Source organism: Heloderma suspectum, chromosome 11 (assembly GCF_057233095.1).
Source record: "Heloderma suspectum isolate Gila_16-S chromosome 11, 16-S_ref, whole genome shotgun sequence".
Lineage (NCBI taxonomy): Eukaryota > Metazoa > Chordata > Lepidosauria > Squamata > Helodermatidae > Heloderma > Heloderma suspectum.
In genome coordinates this window covers 26,472,461-26,486,244 of record NC_139468.1, presented here as the reverse complement: position 1 = coordinate 26,486,244, position 13,784 = coordinate 26,472,461, and the positions used below count along the sequence as shown (strand labels likewise).

The window sequence follows — 13,784 nt, the reverse complement described above, 5'->3', positions numbered from 1 at the left end:
TTCTACTTTCCAGCCTTCATCCCATCCAAAATGGATCATTTGGATCACCCATGGTTTGCAGGACCTAATGGATTAATGGGTTCTATTCCCTGTAGAGAAAGTCACTTAACCTTTGCAGAGAGTCAATTAGATAAGCCAGTAGCTATTTATCAAGCATTGGACTAGTTACAAAGTTTTCTAGCTGTATTTCTTTCTTTCTTTTTTCTCTTTCTACTGAAGTCTCTTTACCAGGTATTATAGATGGCTTTTCAGAGGTGATTTTTGTAGGAGTGGAAGGATTGAGCTTGTATTTGCCACTATGCCACTATCTTAGAATTTATTCCTTTGTTAATATTTGGAAGACCATTGTTCCATACAACCTCTGTGGACATGTAAAAGACTGTATGGGGGGATGCTACTGTGGTGTTAAGTGAAAAGACCACTGCTAATTAGGGATGTCAGAGAAATCTGCAGCTGAACCAAATGAGTTTGGCGTTTCATGACTCTGACCTGTGGATTCCACAGCAGACCAGTTTTGTCTCTGTTGGCTGGATTCCATGGACTTGCAGACCCGTCTTCTAACTTCCCTGAATTTTGCACAAACTTCTTCTTTGAAAAATACACAAAATAAAAAAAACCCGGCCAAAAATGTGCATTTTCCCCAGAGGCTAAAGTGTGAAAATGTGCATTGGAGGGAATTTGCATGTTTTCACAAGTGCAAAGTTTCACAACTACACATCTTCATGAATGTGAATTTGCCCAAATCCAGAAACCCCAAAAATCTGATTCATCAATGGGCAGACAACAGAATGAAAGTCGCCAGACAATCTGTGAAGCACAGACAGAACGGATTTTGCACTGTCCATATGTCCCTACTGCTAGTTCCTCTAGGCTTTTGTATATTTGATGTTTGATTGATAGACTTGATGCCTAGTGGCCACCAGCAGTTGACAACATCAAACTCAGGTATGAGCTGAAGGAAACAATTTTAAATGTAGCAAGAGAGAAAAGTCTGAGATTTTGCTGCCGACAGTCAAAAAGGGGATGGGGGCTCCCATTACTCTCCCCTGATCCATTTTTAACTCCAGTACACTCTCCTCACAAGGGAACTGAGGTTGCAATCTATCTGGAAGGCATCAGTTTGTCTGCAAAATGCCTGATGCTTCTCTGGTTGATGCTTCAAGCTTACCTCTTTTCCAATAGTCCCTGCTGGGAGCAGGTTATAATTCTGCATTGGGTTCACTGAATCTCATTCATTCACTCCCAAAGTGCAGCCACAGTAGAGGAGGCTGTGTGTTGCATGTGTGGATGAGTGACTGCTCTGGGTTAGCCTCCTTCCAATCACGGGGCATGTGCAGAAACAGTGACTCATGTATAAGCGCACACAGAGTCAACACCTCTGTTTGCAGGTAGGTCTTACTCTTTCACATTCTTGAAAAGTTAACCTTTCTGGGAAGCTGAGAGTATGCCTTTTCCTGAAAAGCGAGGGGGCTCAAATGTGGCATGGTATTCTATTCTATTAAATTACGCATAGTGTGGAGAATGTGGATAGGGAGACATTTTTCTCCCTTTCCCATAACACTGAAACCTAATGGGGTCATCCCATGAAGCTGATTGGTGGGAGATTCAAGACAGATAAAAGGAAGTACTTCTTCACACACTGCATAGTTAGGCTAAGGAATTCGCTACCACAAGATGTAGTGATGGCCGCCAATTTGGGTGGCTCTAAAAGGGTGTTAGACAAATTCCTAGAGGAGAAGGCTATCAATGGCTACTAGCCATTATGGCTATATGCTACCTCCAGTCTCAGAGGCAGTATGCCTATGTACACCAGTTGCTGGGGAATATGGGTGGAAGGGTGCTTTTGCACTCATTTCCCGCTTGTGGGTTTCCCGTGGGCAGCTGGCTGACAACAGTGTGAACAGCATGCTGGACTAGATGGACCCTTGATCTGATCCACCATGGCTCTTCTTATGTTCTGCAGTGTTTTTCAGTCATGTGTGTTCAATTTCTTCAACCCATTAACATTATCCATGGCCTAAATATGCTTTCTCCTCTCTTAGGCTACTGCCAGGGAAGTGGTCATCGTGTCGGCTTTGGTGAATGTTCTGGAAAAGTGCTCGCAGCCAGACCAATCTGATGCTCTTCTCTAGAGGACATCTCAGAGAAAGAGAGAGAGAGGGAAGATGGAGTCCCACTTGTGATATTTCTGACTTCATGGTTTACTATGGGCATGGAGGAATGGAAAATAACATTGTTGGATATATCCTTCTGTACTAAGTTCTTACCATTCTGTGTTTCTAAAGAACCCGGTATTCTTGGTGTGTCCCTTAACACTAAGTTTTAGCAATACACACTGTCAAATAATGCATCTGGTTCTCAATGTTGCACTGCATTCATTTCAACTAGAACCTGTTAGAGGCTATATTTGGGGCCTGAAATCTGTTTTTCTGTGTCATCAATTAACCGATACTGGTCTTCCTTGTATCTGCAGGCTGGCTGGAAAGGCAATGCCTCTGAGCATGTACTGAATGCCTCTCTAAGTAATGACACTAGCCCCACTTAACACTTTTTTTCTCTACACCCATGCATACCTGTCAACCAAGGGTAACATTTCATGCATCTGGTGAGACTCTAGTCCACAAATGTTCATGCCGCAATAAATCTAGTAGTCTTTAAGGTGCCGCAAGACTCTTCCTTGCTTTAACTGTGTTCACCTGGTGGCCAAACAATGCACATTACATTAATCACATAGTTTGCTCTTGAGTACAAGATTTTTCTTCCACAAATAGTCAGCATGAGGTGGGGCGCGCTGATGCAGATCAGCACTCTACCATGTGGGGTAAGGAGGACTTTAATCCTTTGCCCTCCAAAACCAGAAGGAAGGGCTGTGCTTGCTAAGAGAAATCCACAATAGATTAAATGAATTTGGATTTCTTTTACTCTGACAGGGGAAGCTGGTGGATCCGAATTTGGTGGGGCTGAGATTCCATTCTGGGTTTTGCTTACAACCAGCCAGAAGTCTAAAGGAGCTATCCAAGGTGCTGGATCCATTGGAGGGATAGGGTCCAGGACCATGGACATCTCCTTTAGACACATGGCTGGCTGTAAGCAAAACCCAGAATGGAATTTTCACCCCACCAAAAATCCTATCCACCAGCCCCACCCCCCCCATTCCAACCTGAGAATTCAGCAGTGGACTGGCCTTTTCTGAGTTGTGTGGAATCTGTGGACTTGAAGTCCAGAGTTTGAGTTTAGTTTTTTTTTACTTTTGAGGAGGATTTGTGCATTAGTGCAAGTGCGCTCTTACACTAATGTGTATTAAAGCTTATGCGCACTTGCGTGAATAAATTCTCATCTATCCGTTAAACCCTCTCTATGGAACTAAAGAGGCCTGACAATCTGCAAAACACAGATGGAAGGGATTTAGCAAAATCCATACATCCTTGCCTTCTATTTGCATGTGGGGGGGGGTGGAGAAGGGAAGGGATCTGTTTTCCTCTGCAAATAGCAGGCATGGGGAGGAAATCTGGATCAGGACTGCAATGATGAGGAGAGAAGGGTTAAAGCATCCTTACCTGCACCCTTACCTACACCCATCTGAGGGTGCCAATCTGGATTGGGACTGCAGAGGGGGATGGGGGGGGATCAAAGGATTAAAGCTCTCTTACCTCTACACCATGGTCCTGGTCTGGACCATCTCCCCACCACTGCCACCAAAATCCTGGCTACTTGTGAAAGAAAAACCTTGCACTCAGAGGCAAATCTCATGATGTATAACATGGAGTTTGGTCCTGAGTTTACGGAGCTGCTTGAATCCCCGAGGCTTTTCTCTATATAGAGTGAATTCTCCCAAGAGCATCTCATGTGTCTGCTTCAGTTTGCCTCATGGACTGGCTGCTCCCATCAGTTATCACTACAGATGTCAGTGAAATCCACAACGGAACCAAATGAGTTTACATTTTCATGAGTCTGACCTGCAGATTCTGCAGTAAACCGACTTTTCCCCCCATCGGGCAGATTCCATGAACTTGTGGACCATTTTTCTAACCTTTGGGAATTTTGCGCAAATTTTGTCTTAGAAAATTATGCACAATTAAAAAAACCTGCCCAGAATGCTTATTTTCCCCATAGGCTAAAGCATGAAAGTGTGCATTTGGGGAGAATTTGCGCATTTTTGCATGTGTGAATTTGCACAAATTCAGCAACTAATAAAAATCCGACTCCATCAATGGGCAGGCGAAAGTACAAAAGGCACCTGACGAAACATAGATGGAACAGATTTTACACAATCCATACACCCCTACTTACAATGCTGCCAGACACTGTGGCCTGCTAGCCACCCCGGTTTTGGCATTTTCATATGTGAAGCTTAAAGTGGCTCTTGCTTCAGTTTGATGCACATTTCCCAGGGTGACCCTACCATAAGGCAGAGTGGGGCAACTGCCTCAGGAAGCAGATGCTGAGGGTGGGCAACAGTGGCACTCCTGCCAGCTGTTCCACGTGTGTTCCCATCCATTCCACTCTAGGAGAACTTATCTATTTATGTCACACGGCCTGACCTGAGCACCCTACGCTAGACTACTGTGTCAGGTATTAGGGTGAGGGGACACACTATCCAGCTGACATAAAATTTATCTACAAGTCCAGTTGACTTCTAAATGTGGAATGGATGAGGGCGCCATCTTGACATTTGCCTCAGGCAGAAAAATGTCTTGGGTTGGCCTTGGCAGCATTTGAATTACAAATGCATCTCTTCCACTTACTCTTCCAAATGATGATATGATGAGATGTTCTGATAAACGGCACAGAGGGCTCAAAGGCAATTTAAACCTCAAGTGTAAAATACCACAAACAAGTCCTAAGTTTTAAATCAGCGTGTCCACCTCAGCTCGTGGGTGTGAAGGACAGCTTCACTCAGCGCGAAGTCTCTCTTACATAGATGGCATGTCTTTTCATTCTTAGAGCCCTCATAAGCAAGCTGTTTTGCAGAAAGGCTGTTTGGAGGAGGGAGGCAATGCAAGTTCCCCACCCCCACCCCAAAAGGACCTGTTGCCAAATCCTATTAGTAGAGATGCCTCTCTTTTGCTGGAGTTAGAAACTGGAGGGCTGGATGGTGCCCCTTAGATATTGGGCCCAGATTTGATCCAGAGGGGTCTACATAGAATCATAGAAGAGTAGGGTTTGAAGGGGCCTACAAGACCATCAAGTCCAGCCCCCTGCACATTGCAGGAGTTTTTCCTGATGTTCAGCCGGAATCTGGCTTCCTGTAACTTGAGCCCATTATTCCGTGTCCTGCACTCTGGGATGATCAAGAAGAGATCCTGACCTGGCCTTCCTCTCTGTGACAGCCTTTCAAGTACTTGAAAAGTGCTACCCTATCTCCCCTGTCTTCTCTTCTCAAGGCTAAACATGCCCAGTTCTTTCAGTCTCTCTTCCTAGGGCTTTGTTTCCAGTCCCCTGCTCATGCTGACCTTTACCTTAGAACAGCTTTTCCCAACCTGGTGCCCTCCAGATATTTTGGACTTCAGTTCCCAACAGCCAGAGCCATCATGGCCAAATAGTCAGGAGCAATAGCAGCTGGTGACAATGGCAGTGAAAAGGTAAACCCACTGAGGGAGGGGGCCCATTGAGGGTGTCTTGCCCAAGAGCCCCCCAAAAACTGCTCTGTTCCCCCGGCTCTGACTCCCTGACCTGACTCAGGCTCCCTTCTGACAGCTGCCTCTGGATTCATCCTGACATTTTTTTAACTTCATCCAAACAGTGTCCACATTCAGATTTGTTTGCAGTGGATGAGACCTCCTCTCATATCAAGGAGAACAAAATGCATCTAAAATTAAGACTGGTGGAAGAAATGTGACAGAACAGATAAATCAGTTGTAACTGAACACTGCTGATGAAATTGGCTCTTTTTCAGTCAGTGCCCCAAGTGCGATATTAAAAAAGGTTCCCTTTGGACGGAAGAGTCGATCAATTTAATTTTGCCAGCTAATATATATGGCTCATGCCAACAGAAGGGCTGTGAGATGATCTCACTCCTTGTCTCTCTGTGGAAAGCTATTCACGTTCCTCCTGCTTCTGAGGAGTCGAAGATGTGCTGCCCCAAGAGATGGGTGTGTTTGCCTTAATGTCATCAGACCTGGCTGTGTGAGACATTGGCTGGAGAACAGGATCTGTGTGTCTTTTCAGTAAAGCTGGGTGTGAAGCAACCTCACAATAAATCCAAATATCAATACCAAAAAGGCCAAGGGCAGATTCCACCTTGTGTCATGCCCCAACTGGGGGGGTCTTCCTCAGAGGAGGAGCTAGAGGCCCCAGAAGCCCAGGGCGCCCCAGACCAGGGGCTGCCACCAGACCCACAGGAGCCAGAGTCCTCGGGAGAGGTGGCCGCAGGGCCATCCCGGTCAGGAGAAAGGGACTCTGCCTCTGAGGCAGAGGCTGAGCTACCCCCTGGCCCCCTGGAGTGGCGGTGTCGCCTCAAGCGACAGGCTGGCCTGGCTCCTGTGCTCGCCTCCAGAAAAGGTCTCCTTGGGAGAAAGGGAATCCTCAAGAGTAGGCTCTGGAAAGGGAGCTCTGATTGCTGCAGATGAGCTCTGGGTGGGGTCTGGCTGGCTTTGGGCTTAAAAGCCTTCACTGGAAACCAGCCAGGGATGGAACAACTTCGTCCATCCAGCCTCTGCTGCGCACCTTGCCTCCTGAATTGTGCCCTGTGTCTGATGCTCTGTTTCCTGACCCTTTGGACTGCTCAGTAACCCTGCTTCTGGGCCGTGTAACGTACCTGACTGATTTATTGTGTTTGACCTCTTGCTTGTTATCTTGACTACTCCCGCTGCTGCCTGATCCTTGCTGCCTGCCGGCCGCTTTGCCTACCTGCCTGTGTTCTGACCCCTGCCTGGATTTTGGCCATTCCTGCCTTAGCCTAAACCTCCTTGCACTGCAGCCTGTGAGTCTGACCATTTGCTGGCCAACTTGGCTACTCTATTGCCTTACTTCCTGTACTTGCTTGCACGCAGCCAAGACTTCATCTAGAGCAGGAAACCTTTAGACTTCAACTGGATAAGAATAATTCATTCATCCCAGGGAACCATATGGTTAGGAACACAGGAAACTGCCTTATGTCAAGTGAGGTTATTGGTTCATCTCAGTATTGTCTACACAGTTTTAAGAGGAAATGTTCAGGATTAGTGGAGGCTGGTGGCTCCGATTTTGGTGGGGCTGTGTATCCCTTCTGGGTTTTGGTCAGAACCTGCCACAACTCTGAAGGATCTATCCAAGGTGCTGAACCAGATGCCCCAAATAGGTTCAGCACATTGGGTAGCTCCTTCAGAGTTCTGACTGAAACCCAGAAGGGTTTCACAGCCTCACTGAAATTAGAGCCACCAGCCTCCACTGCTCAGGACTGAACCTGGGAACTTCTGCATGCAGCGAACTGTTCACTGGGTGGTGTAAAATCTTCTGTTTATTGCAGATGCATTATAACAAGAACAAGATACTTTCCTTTGGGGAATTGCAGAATTGCTGCCAGGATCAAAATTCAGCTACAGCTGTTGAGTTTGCGATTTCCACTGGCACCAAATTGATTCTTCTAAATGATGCCAAAAGAACGAAACAAATCTCTCTCTACTGGGGCATTCATTTAGATGACATATTGGCTGCCTTGAAACCTACCTGGAATACTTTGTGGCACGTGAGTGGAGTAGACACAAACATCAGTTAAGTAATAGAATCAAAGCTGCAAGTAACAGCGGTATGCAGGGCCAAATTCTTCAAAGCTTGAGTAATGGCACAAAGATGTGTCTGTCCAGGTTATATGAGGGCATTTGGGGCACATAAATTGTGCTAACGGTATATTAGCACGATCTCTGCATTCCGCAAGTGCGGCACGAAGCAGACCTTTTGGAGCCCTGGTGTGCAAACTTGGACAAGCCTTCTCTTGGTTAGATGATGGATTATCACAGCCCCTACCTGGCCACCCATGGAGATGCAGCAACCTGTGGAGCTTTCCTAGTTTGGGTGAAGATAGATACAATATTTTTCAAACTGTGGGGTAAATTTAGAACAGGGCTGTCGAACCTCTTTCAGCCAGAGGACCAGATTCCTTTTCAGAGAAGTTCTCAGGGGTTGCATTCCAGTTGTGGGTAGGGCGTAGGGCCAAAGGCAAAAAGGGTAGGACCAAATTACAAGCACATTTTAGCTTAAAGCTTTTGCTGCCAGTAACTAAGGCTTGGGAGAAGCATTTCAACCTTTTAGAATGGGCAAGGGGGGGGGGACTGCACAAAAGCTGTAAGCAAGAGCCAGAGGTTAGAGTGCTGGACTGGGACTTGGGAGGTCTGGGTTCTAGTCCCCACTCAGCCATGAGGCTCACTGGGTGACTTTAGACCAGCCACTGACTCTCAGCCTAACCTACCTCACAGGGTTGTTGTATATTGCAGGAGTGGGGGAATCTGTCACCTTCTAAGAAATATAGGAAGGTGTCTTATACTGAGACATACTGGGAAAGATCACATCCACGGGGCTGCAGCTGTAGCAGACAGACAGTGATTCAGACAAAATGCCTCCGCTAATTTGATGTTAAGTAAAATAAAATTAATTTTAAGTCTTCAAGTAATTTTGCCATACCAAAGACTGTTGCTCTCAGAGGAAGAATACCTTGCAGAAACCTTGCAGCAAACATATTACCTAATATGACAAATGGCTTCAATTTACACTGCTCTTCTCCACTTAAGAGTTCTTAGCTTTGATAGTTACAGTGGGGGCAAAGTGGGACAAAGAATGTGCCATTCGTAGGGAAGGACCAATCTGTCAATATCATTTTCTCATTTTTCAAAACTTAAATTCAGCTCATCTCACACTTTGAGAATTTCTCCAGTTGGAAGTTCAGTTTGTCCTGAACTTTGAGAATAAATTTTAATTAATTTAATTTATTAAATTTATTAATCGCCCATCTGGCTGGTCACCCAGCCACTCTGGGCGATGCAAAAGCACACAATAAAACAGTTTAAAACAATAACATTCTACAATAAAGACATTTTCTAAAATACCCTAACCCACCCCAAATGCTTGCCTGAACAACCACATTTTTAATGCACAGCGGAAGCTCATGAAAGAGGGGACATGGCGAAGTTCCCTAGGGAGGGAGTTCCACAGAGTGGGGGCCACCACATCAAAGGCCCTCTCCCTCGTCCCCACCAGTCTAGCTGTCCTGGCTGATAGGACAGAGAGAAGGCCATCTGAGGCTGATCTTGTTAAGCGGCCTGTCTGGTGTTGCTGGAGGCGCTCCTTAAGATAGGCTGGCCCGGAACCATATAGGGTTTTAAAGGTGAAAACCAACACCTTGAATTTGGCCCGGAAAAAACTGGTAGCCAGTGCAACTCCTTCAGCACTAGGAGTGCGCGAAAGCCACTTACCTGGTCTCGCAGCTTTTCGCGGTGGGGGGGAGGCGCTTCGCTGCTCTCCCCCCGAAGTTCAGGCTGGGGGGGGAGGCTTCCCGCCTTGCCCAGACGAAATTCAGGCCGGGGGGGAGGCGCCTCGCCCGGCCACGAAATAAAAAGTTTTTTAAAAAAAACGCCCCCGTGATAGGCTACGTGACGATTAACGTAGCCTATCACGGCTAGATCTTTATGTAGACTACGGCGAAAATAAGGGCAACGCAAATAGCGTTGCCCTTATTTTCGCCGTAGTCTACGTAATCTTTACGTAGACTACAGCGACCAAATAAGGAACGTGAATGGCGGCTCCCTATAGGGGCTGCCATTAGCCGTACGTGATTTTTTTTTTTTTAAGTCACCCGTGATAGGCTACGTGACGATTTACGTAGCCTATCACGGCTGACTTTGCAAATCTAGCCGTGATAGGCTATGTTAATCGTCACGTAGCCTATCATGGGGGCATTTTTTTTTTTTACTTTCATTGGAATGGCGACGGCGGCAGCCGGTCGAAAGACCAGCTGCTGCCCCCGCCCCTGATGAAGATCCGATGAACCGCCGCCGGGACCCGCCGCCGGGAGGGACATTCGGGAAAGGTAAGTCCCATCCCTGGGGGGGTGCGGGGGCGGGGGGGCGTGGAGAATTTCTCCCCAAAACTTCTTCGGGGGGCCGAACACGTTGGCGCTCAGCCCCCCGAAGTTTCGGGGAGAAATTCTCCGCCATCCCTATTCAGCACTGGAGTGATGTGATCTCGCTGGTGGCTGCCTTTAATCAGGCAAGCCTCTGTGTTCTGTACCAGCTGCAGCTTCCGAACTGTCTCCAAGGGTAACCCCACAAAGAGCGCATTACAGTAGTCTAAACGAGAAGAGACCAGGGCATGTACTACCGATGGGAGCAGTTGGTCGGGAAGGAAGGGGCGCAGCCACCATATCAGATGGAGTTGATACAGTGCTGTCCAGCTCACAGCTGACACCTGAGCCTCCATGGACCGCTGGGAGTCCAAAATGACTCCCAGGCTGCGGACCTGGTCTTTCAAGGGTAGCCGTACCCCATTCAACACCAGGTCAACATCCCCCAGCCTCCTCTTGTCTCCCACCAAAAGTACCTCGGTCTTGTCAGGGTTCAGCTTCAGCTTATTCCTCCCCATCTGGCCACTCACCGTCTCCAGACATTTGGACAGGGATTCTATGGCCAACCTTGGTGAAGATTTGAACGAGAGATAGAGCTGCATGTCATCCGCATATTGATGACACCACACCCCAAACCCCCTGATGATAGCCCCCAGCGGCTTCACATAGATGTTAAATAGCATCGGGGAGAGGATGGAACCCTGTGGCACCCCACAAGTGAGTGGCCACGGGTCCGAAACCTCCTCTTCCAGTGTTACCCTCTGGTACCTGCCGGAAAGGAAGGACCAGAACCACCGCAATACAGTGTCTCCAATGCCCAACCCCTTCAGGCGGTCCAGGAGGTTACCGTGGTCAATGGTATCAACAGCCGCTGAGAGGTCGAGGAGAACAAGGAAGGAGCATTCACCCCTATCCAGAGCCCTCCTCATATCATCCACCAAGGCAGCCAAGGCCATTTCTGTCCCATGTCCAAGCCTGAAGCCTGACTGAAATGGGTCTAGATAATCGGTTTCTTCCAAGTGTGCCTTCAACTGCATTGCCACCACCCGCTCAATCCCCTTGCCCAAAAATGGCAGATTTGAGACTGGGCGAAAGTTGTTCAGAACTTGGGGATCCAAGGAGGGCTTCTTTAAGAGCGGTCTCATCATTGATGGCATCACTCCTTCCTCAAGAGAGGCGTTCACCACTGCCCTGATCCTCTCACCCAGTCTCTCTCTGCAGCCCATAATGAGCCAAGATGGGCAAGGATCAAGTAAGCAGGTGGTTGGCCTTACAGATGAAAGCACCTTGTCCACTTCATCAGAAGGAAGAAGCTGGAACCGATCCCACAAAACCGGTGTGCCACAGGCCACCTCTTGCTCACTAACTGTATCCACAGCGCATGGAGTAACACTCCTAATCCAATCAATTTTATCGGCAAAGTGCCTTGCCAAGGCCTCACAGGAGGCCTTAGAATGCTCCAGTGGTTCCGGAGTCACAGGACCGACCAGGAGAATAAAAAGTTTGCATGAAAATCCGTTAGCATATTTGTGCATACTTTTCCTAATACATGTATTTTTGTATGAATTTTTGCTTAATAGACATGTTTTTTCCAAGCAGTTTTCCAAACATAATGCATTTTAAATTTTCTTTCCCCTAATATACACATCTTTGTATGCATTTTTGTATTGGAGAGCTTAATTGCAAAATTCAGAGAACTGTGAATTTTGAAGGTTAACTAAGTTTTGGTCTGCACTATGGTTTGAAAGTGTGAAATTAGGCAAGTCTGCAATAAAATGAGAACTGAATGAATTTCTAACCCATTCCTAGATGTTATGTCCCTTTCCTGAGCTCTATACATATACAGTATAGCTAAGTTGGTGCATAGAAACTGGGAGGGGAATGATTAGAGCTCAGGCCATTTTAAGATCAGAACATGAGCTGGAAAAAGTGCAGAAAAGGGCAACTAAAATGTTCAAGGGGTTGGTAGAACATCACTGGGAGGAAAGGTTACAATATCTGGGACTGTTTAGCTTAGAAAAATGGTGAGTGAGGGGAGATATGATAGAGATGTACAAAATTATGCATGGTGTGGAGAATGTGGATAGGGAGACATTTTTCTCCATCTTCCCCCCCACACACACACATAATACCAGAATCTGGGGTCATGCTATGAAGCTTTGGTGGGAAATTCAGGACGGATAAAAGGAAAGGCTTCTTCACATAGTACATAGTTAAACTACGGAATTCACTTCCACAAGATGCAGTGATGGCCACCAATTTGGATGGCTTTAAAAGGGGGTTGAACAAATACATGGAGGAGAAGGCTACCAATGGCTACTAGTCCTGATGGCTATATGCTTCCTGTAGTATCAGAGGCAGTATGCCTGTGTACACCACTTGCTGGGGACATGGGCAGGAGGATGCTGTTGCACTCACATCCTACCAGTGGGTTTCCCAGAGACAACTGGTTGACCACTGTGTGAACAGAATGCTGGATTTGATGGACCCTTGGTCTAATCAACCATGGCTCTTCTTATATGTTCTTTTGGACTATATTTTACCAGGAATAGAATTCCCATCATTAGGAAAGGCAGGATATGTGTGTGATGGGTGGATTTATTTACTGCTAGGACTCCCTGGTTGTGTGAGGGTATCTCTGTGTGCCCTGCGGGATCCTTGTCTGAGAGGGTCAGGTTACCCAGTAGCAGGGACCTACCCCAGCACCACTTTCATTCTCCCCAGTGGACTGAGCCACAACTATTTCCTTCTCTAGGAGAGTATTAAGGGTGCATTCTGGGACTTGAGCATAGGCAAAACCTGCCGCTGATGACCCCATTGACCTCAGCTGTCAAGAATGAAGCCTGCTCCAAGCAACATGGCCCCATGTCTTCAGCCCTGTAGTCCCACCCTTTCTTGACTCCGTTCCTTTGTCACACTACAGCGTGACAAAATCTGGCATATTGATAGGGGAAACTCAGGGTATCTCTTTCCACTCCTTTCAGAGTCTTGCTCTAGGGTTGCAATGTATCCTCAGTCCCTAACAGGACTATTGCTGATCAGGGTATCAGCCAGCCAGGTCTTCAAACAAGCCGATTCATTTCTATCCCACCCACCCTACATAGTTCCTGGTTTTCTGTGTGCCTTTTCCAACTGACATCCAAAATTCCATGGCTCCTGGTTAGAGATGTGTGAAATGTAAAATCCACTCTGTCTATGTTTTGTGGATTATCAGGTGCCTTTTGTTCTGTGCGATTTTTTTCTGTCATGCAGAAAAATACCCAAATAATTCTGTTAGAGGTTTCCTAACAATTTGCATAATTTGCCTTAGTGCGTAACACTATTGTCCCCCATTCCTTTCAACATTTCCTCAACAGAAACGTGTGTATTTTCCTATGAATAAATATGCATGAATTTTGGGAAAGTTAAAAAAAATCAAAAGGGTTGTATTGCAGTGGATTCTGCAGGTCGGATTCTTAGAAATCGGAGCTCATTTTAGCCCATCTCAAATTTCTCCAGCATCCCTACTGCTACTGCCCACAGAGTATGCCTAATCCTTATGGGGCTGGTTTTGTGGGAGTGTGTGTGTTCACGTGCGCCCTTTGTTTAGATTTTTCTTAATATGCTTTTGCATACCTTGAGATTGACCTCACTATGCTGATACCTCCTTTTGGTTTCTTAATAGTCCTGTTTTGGGTCCAGTTCTGTCTGCACGGAGTTTGCTATTACTGGGAGAAATAAAACAGCAAGAGTTTTCTCATGTTTTGCACAT

The 13,784-nt window shown here is 46.7% G+C and overlaps 1 protein-coding gene across 1 annotated transcript in view; it reads left to right on the top strand.

Annotated features, from left to right (window-relative positions):
- FAH (fumarylacetoacetate hydrolase) overlaps nucleotides 1-2,666 on the top strand; it is a 34,401-nt gene extending 31,735 nt beyond the window's left edge. The window contains exon 14 of the mRNA XM_084817265.1: nucleotides 2,043-2,666. Coding sequence (XP_084673391.1) covers nucleotides 2,043-2,119 — 77 coding nt within the window. The 3' untranslated portion in view covers nucleotides 2,120-2,666. The remainder of the gene's footprint in view (nucleotides 1-2,042) is intronic.
- The last annotated feature ends 11,118 nt before the right edge of the window (nucleotides 2,667-13,784 follow it).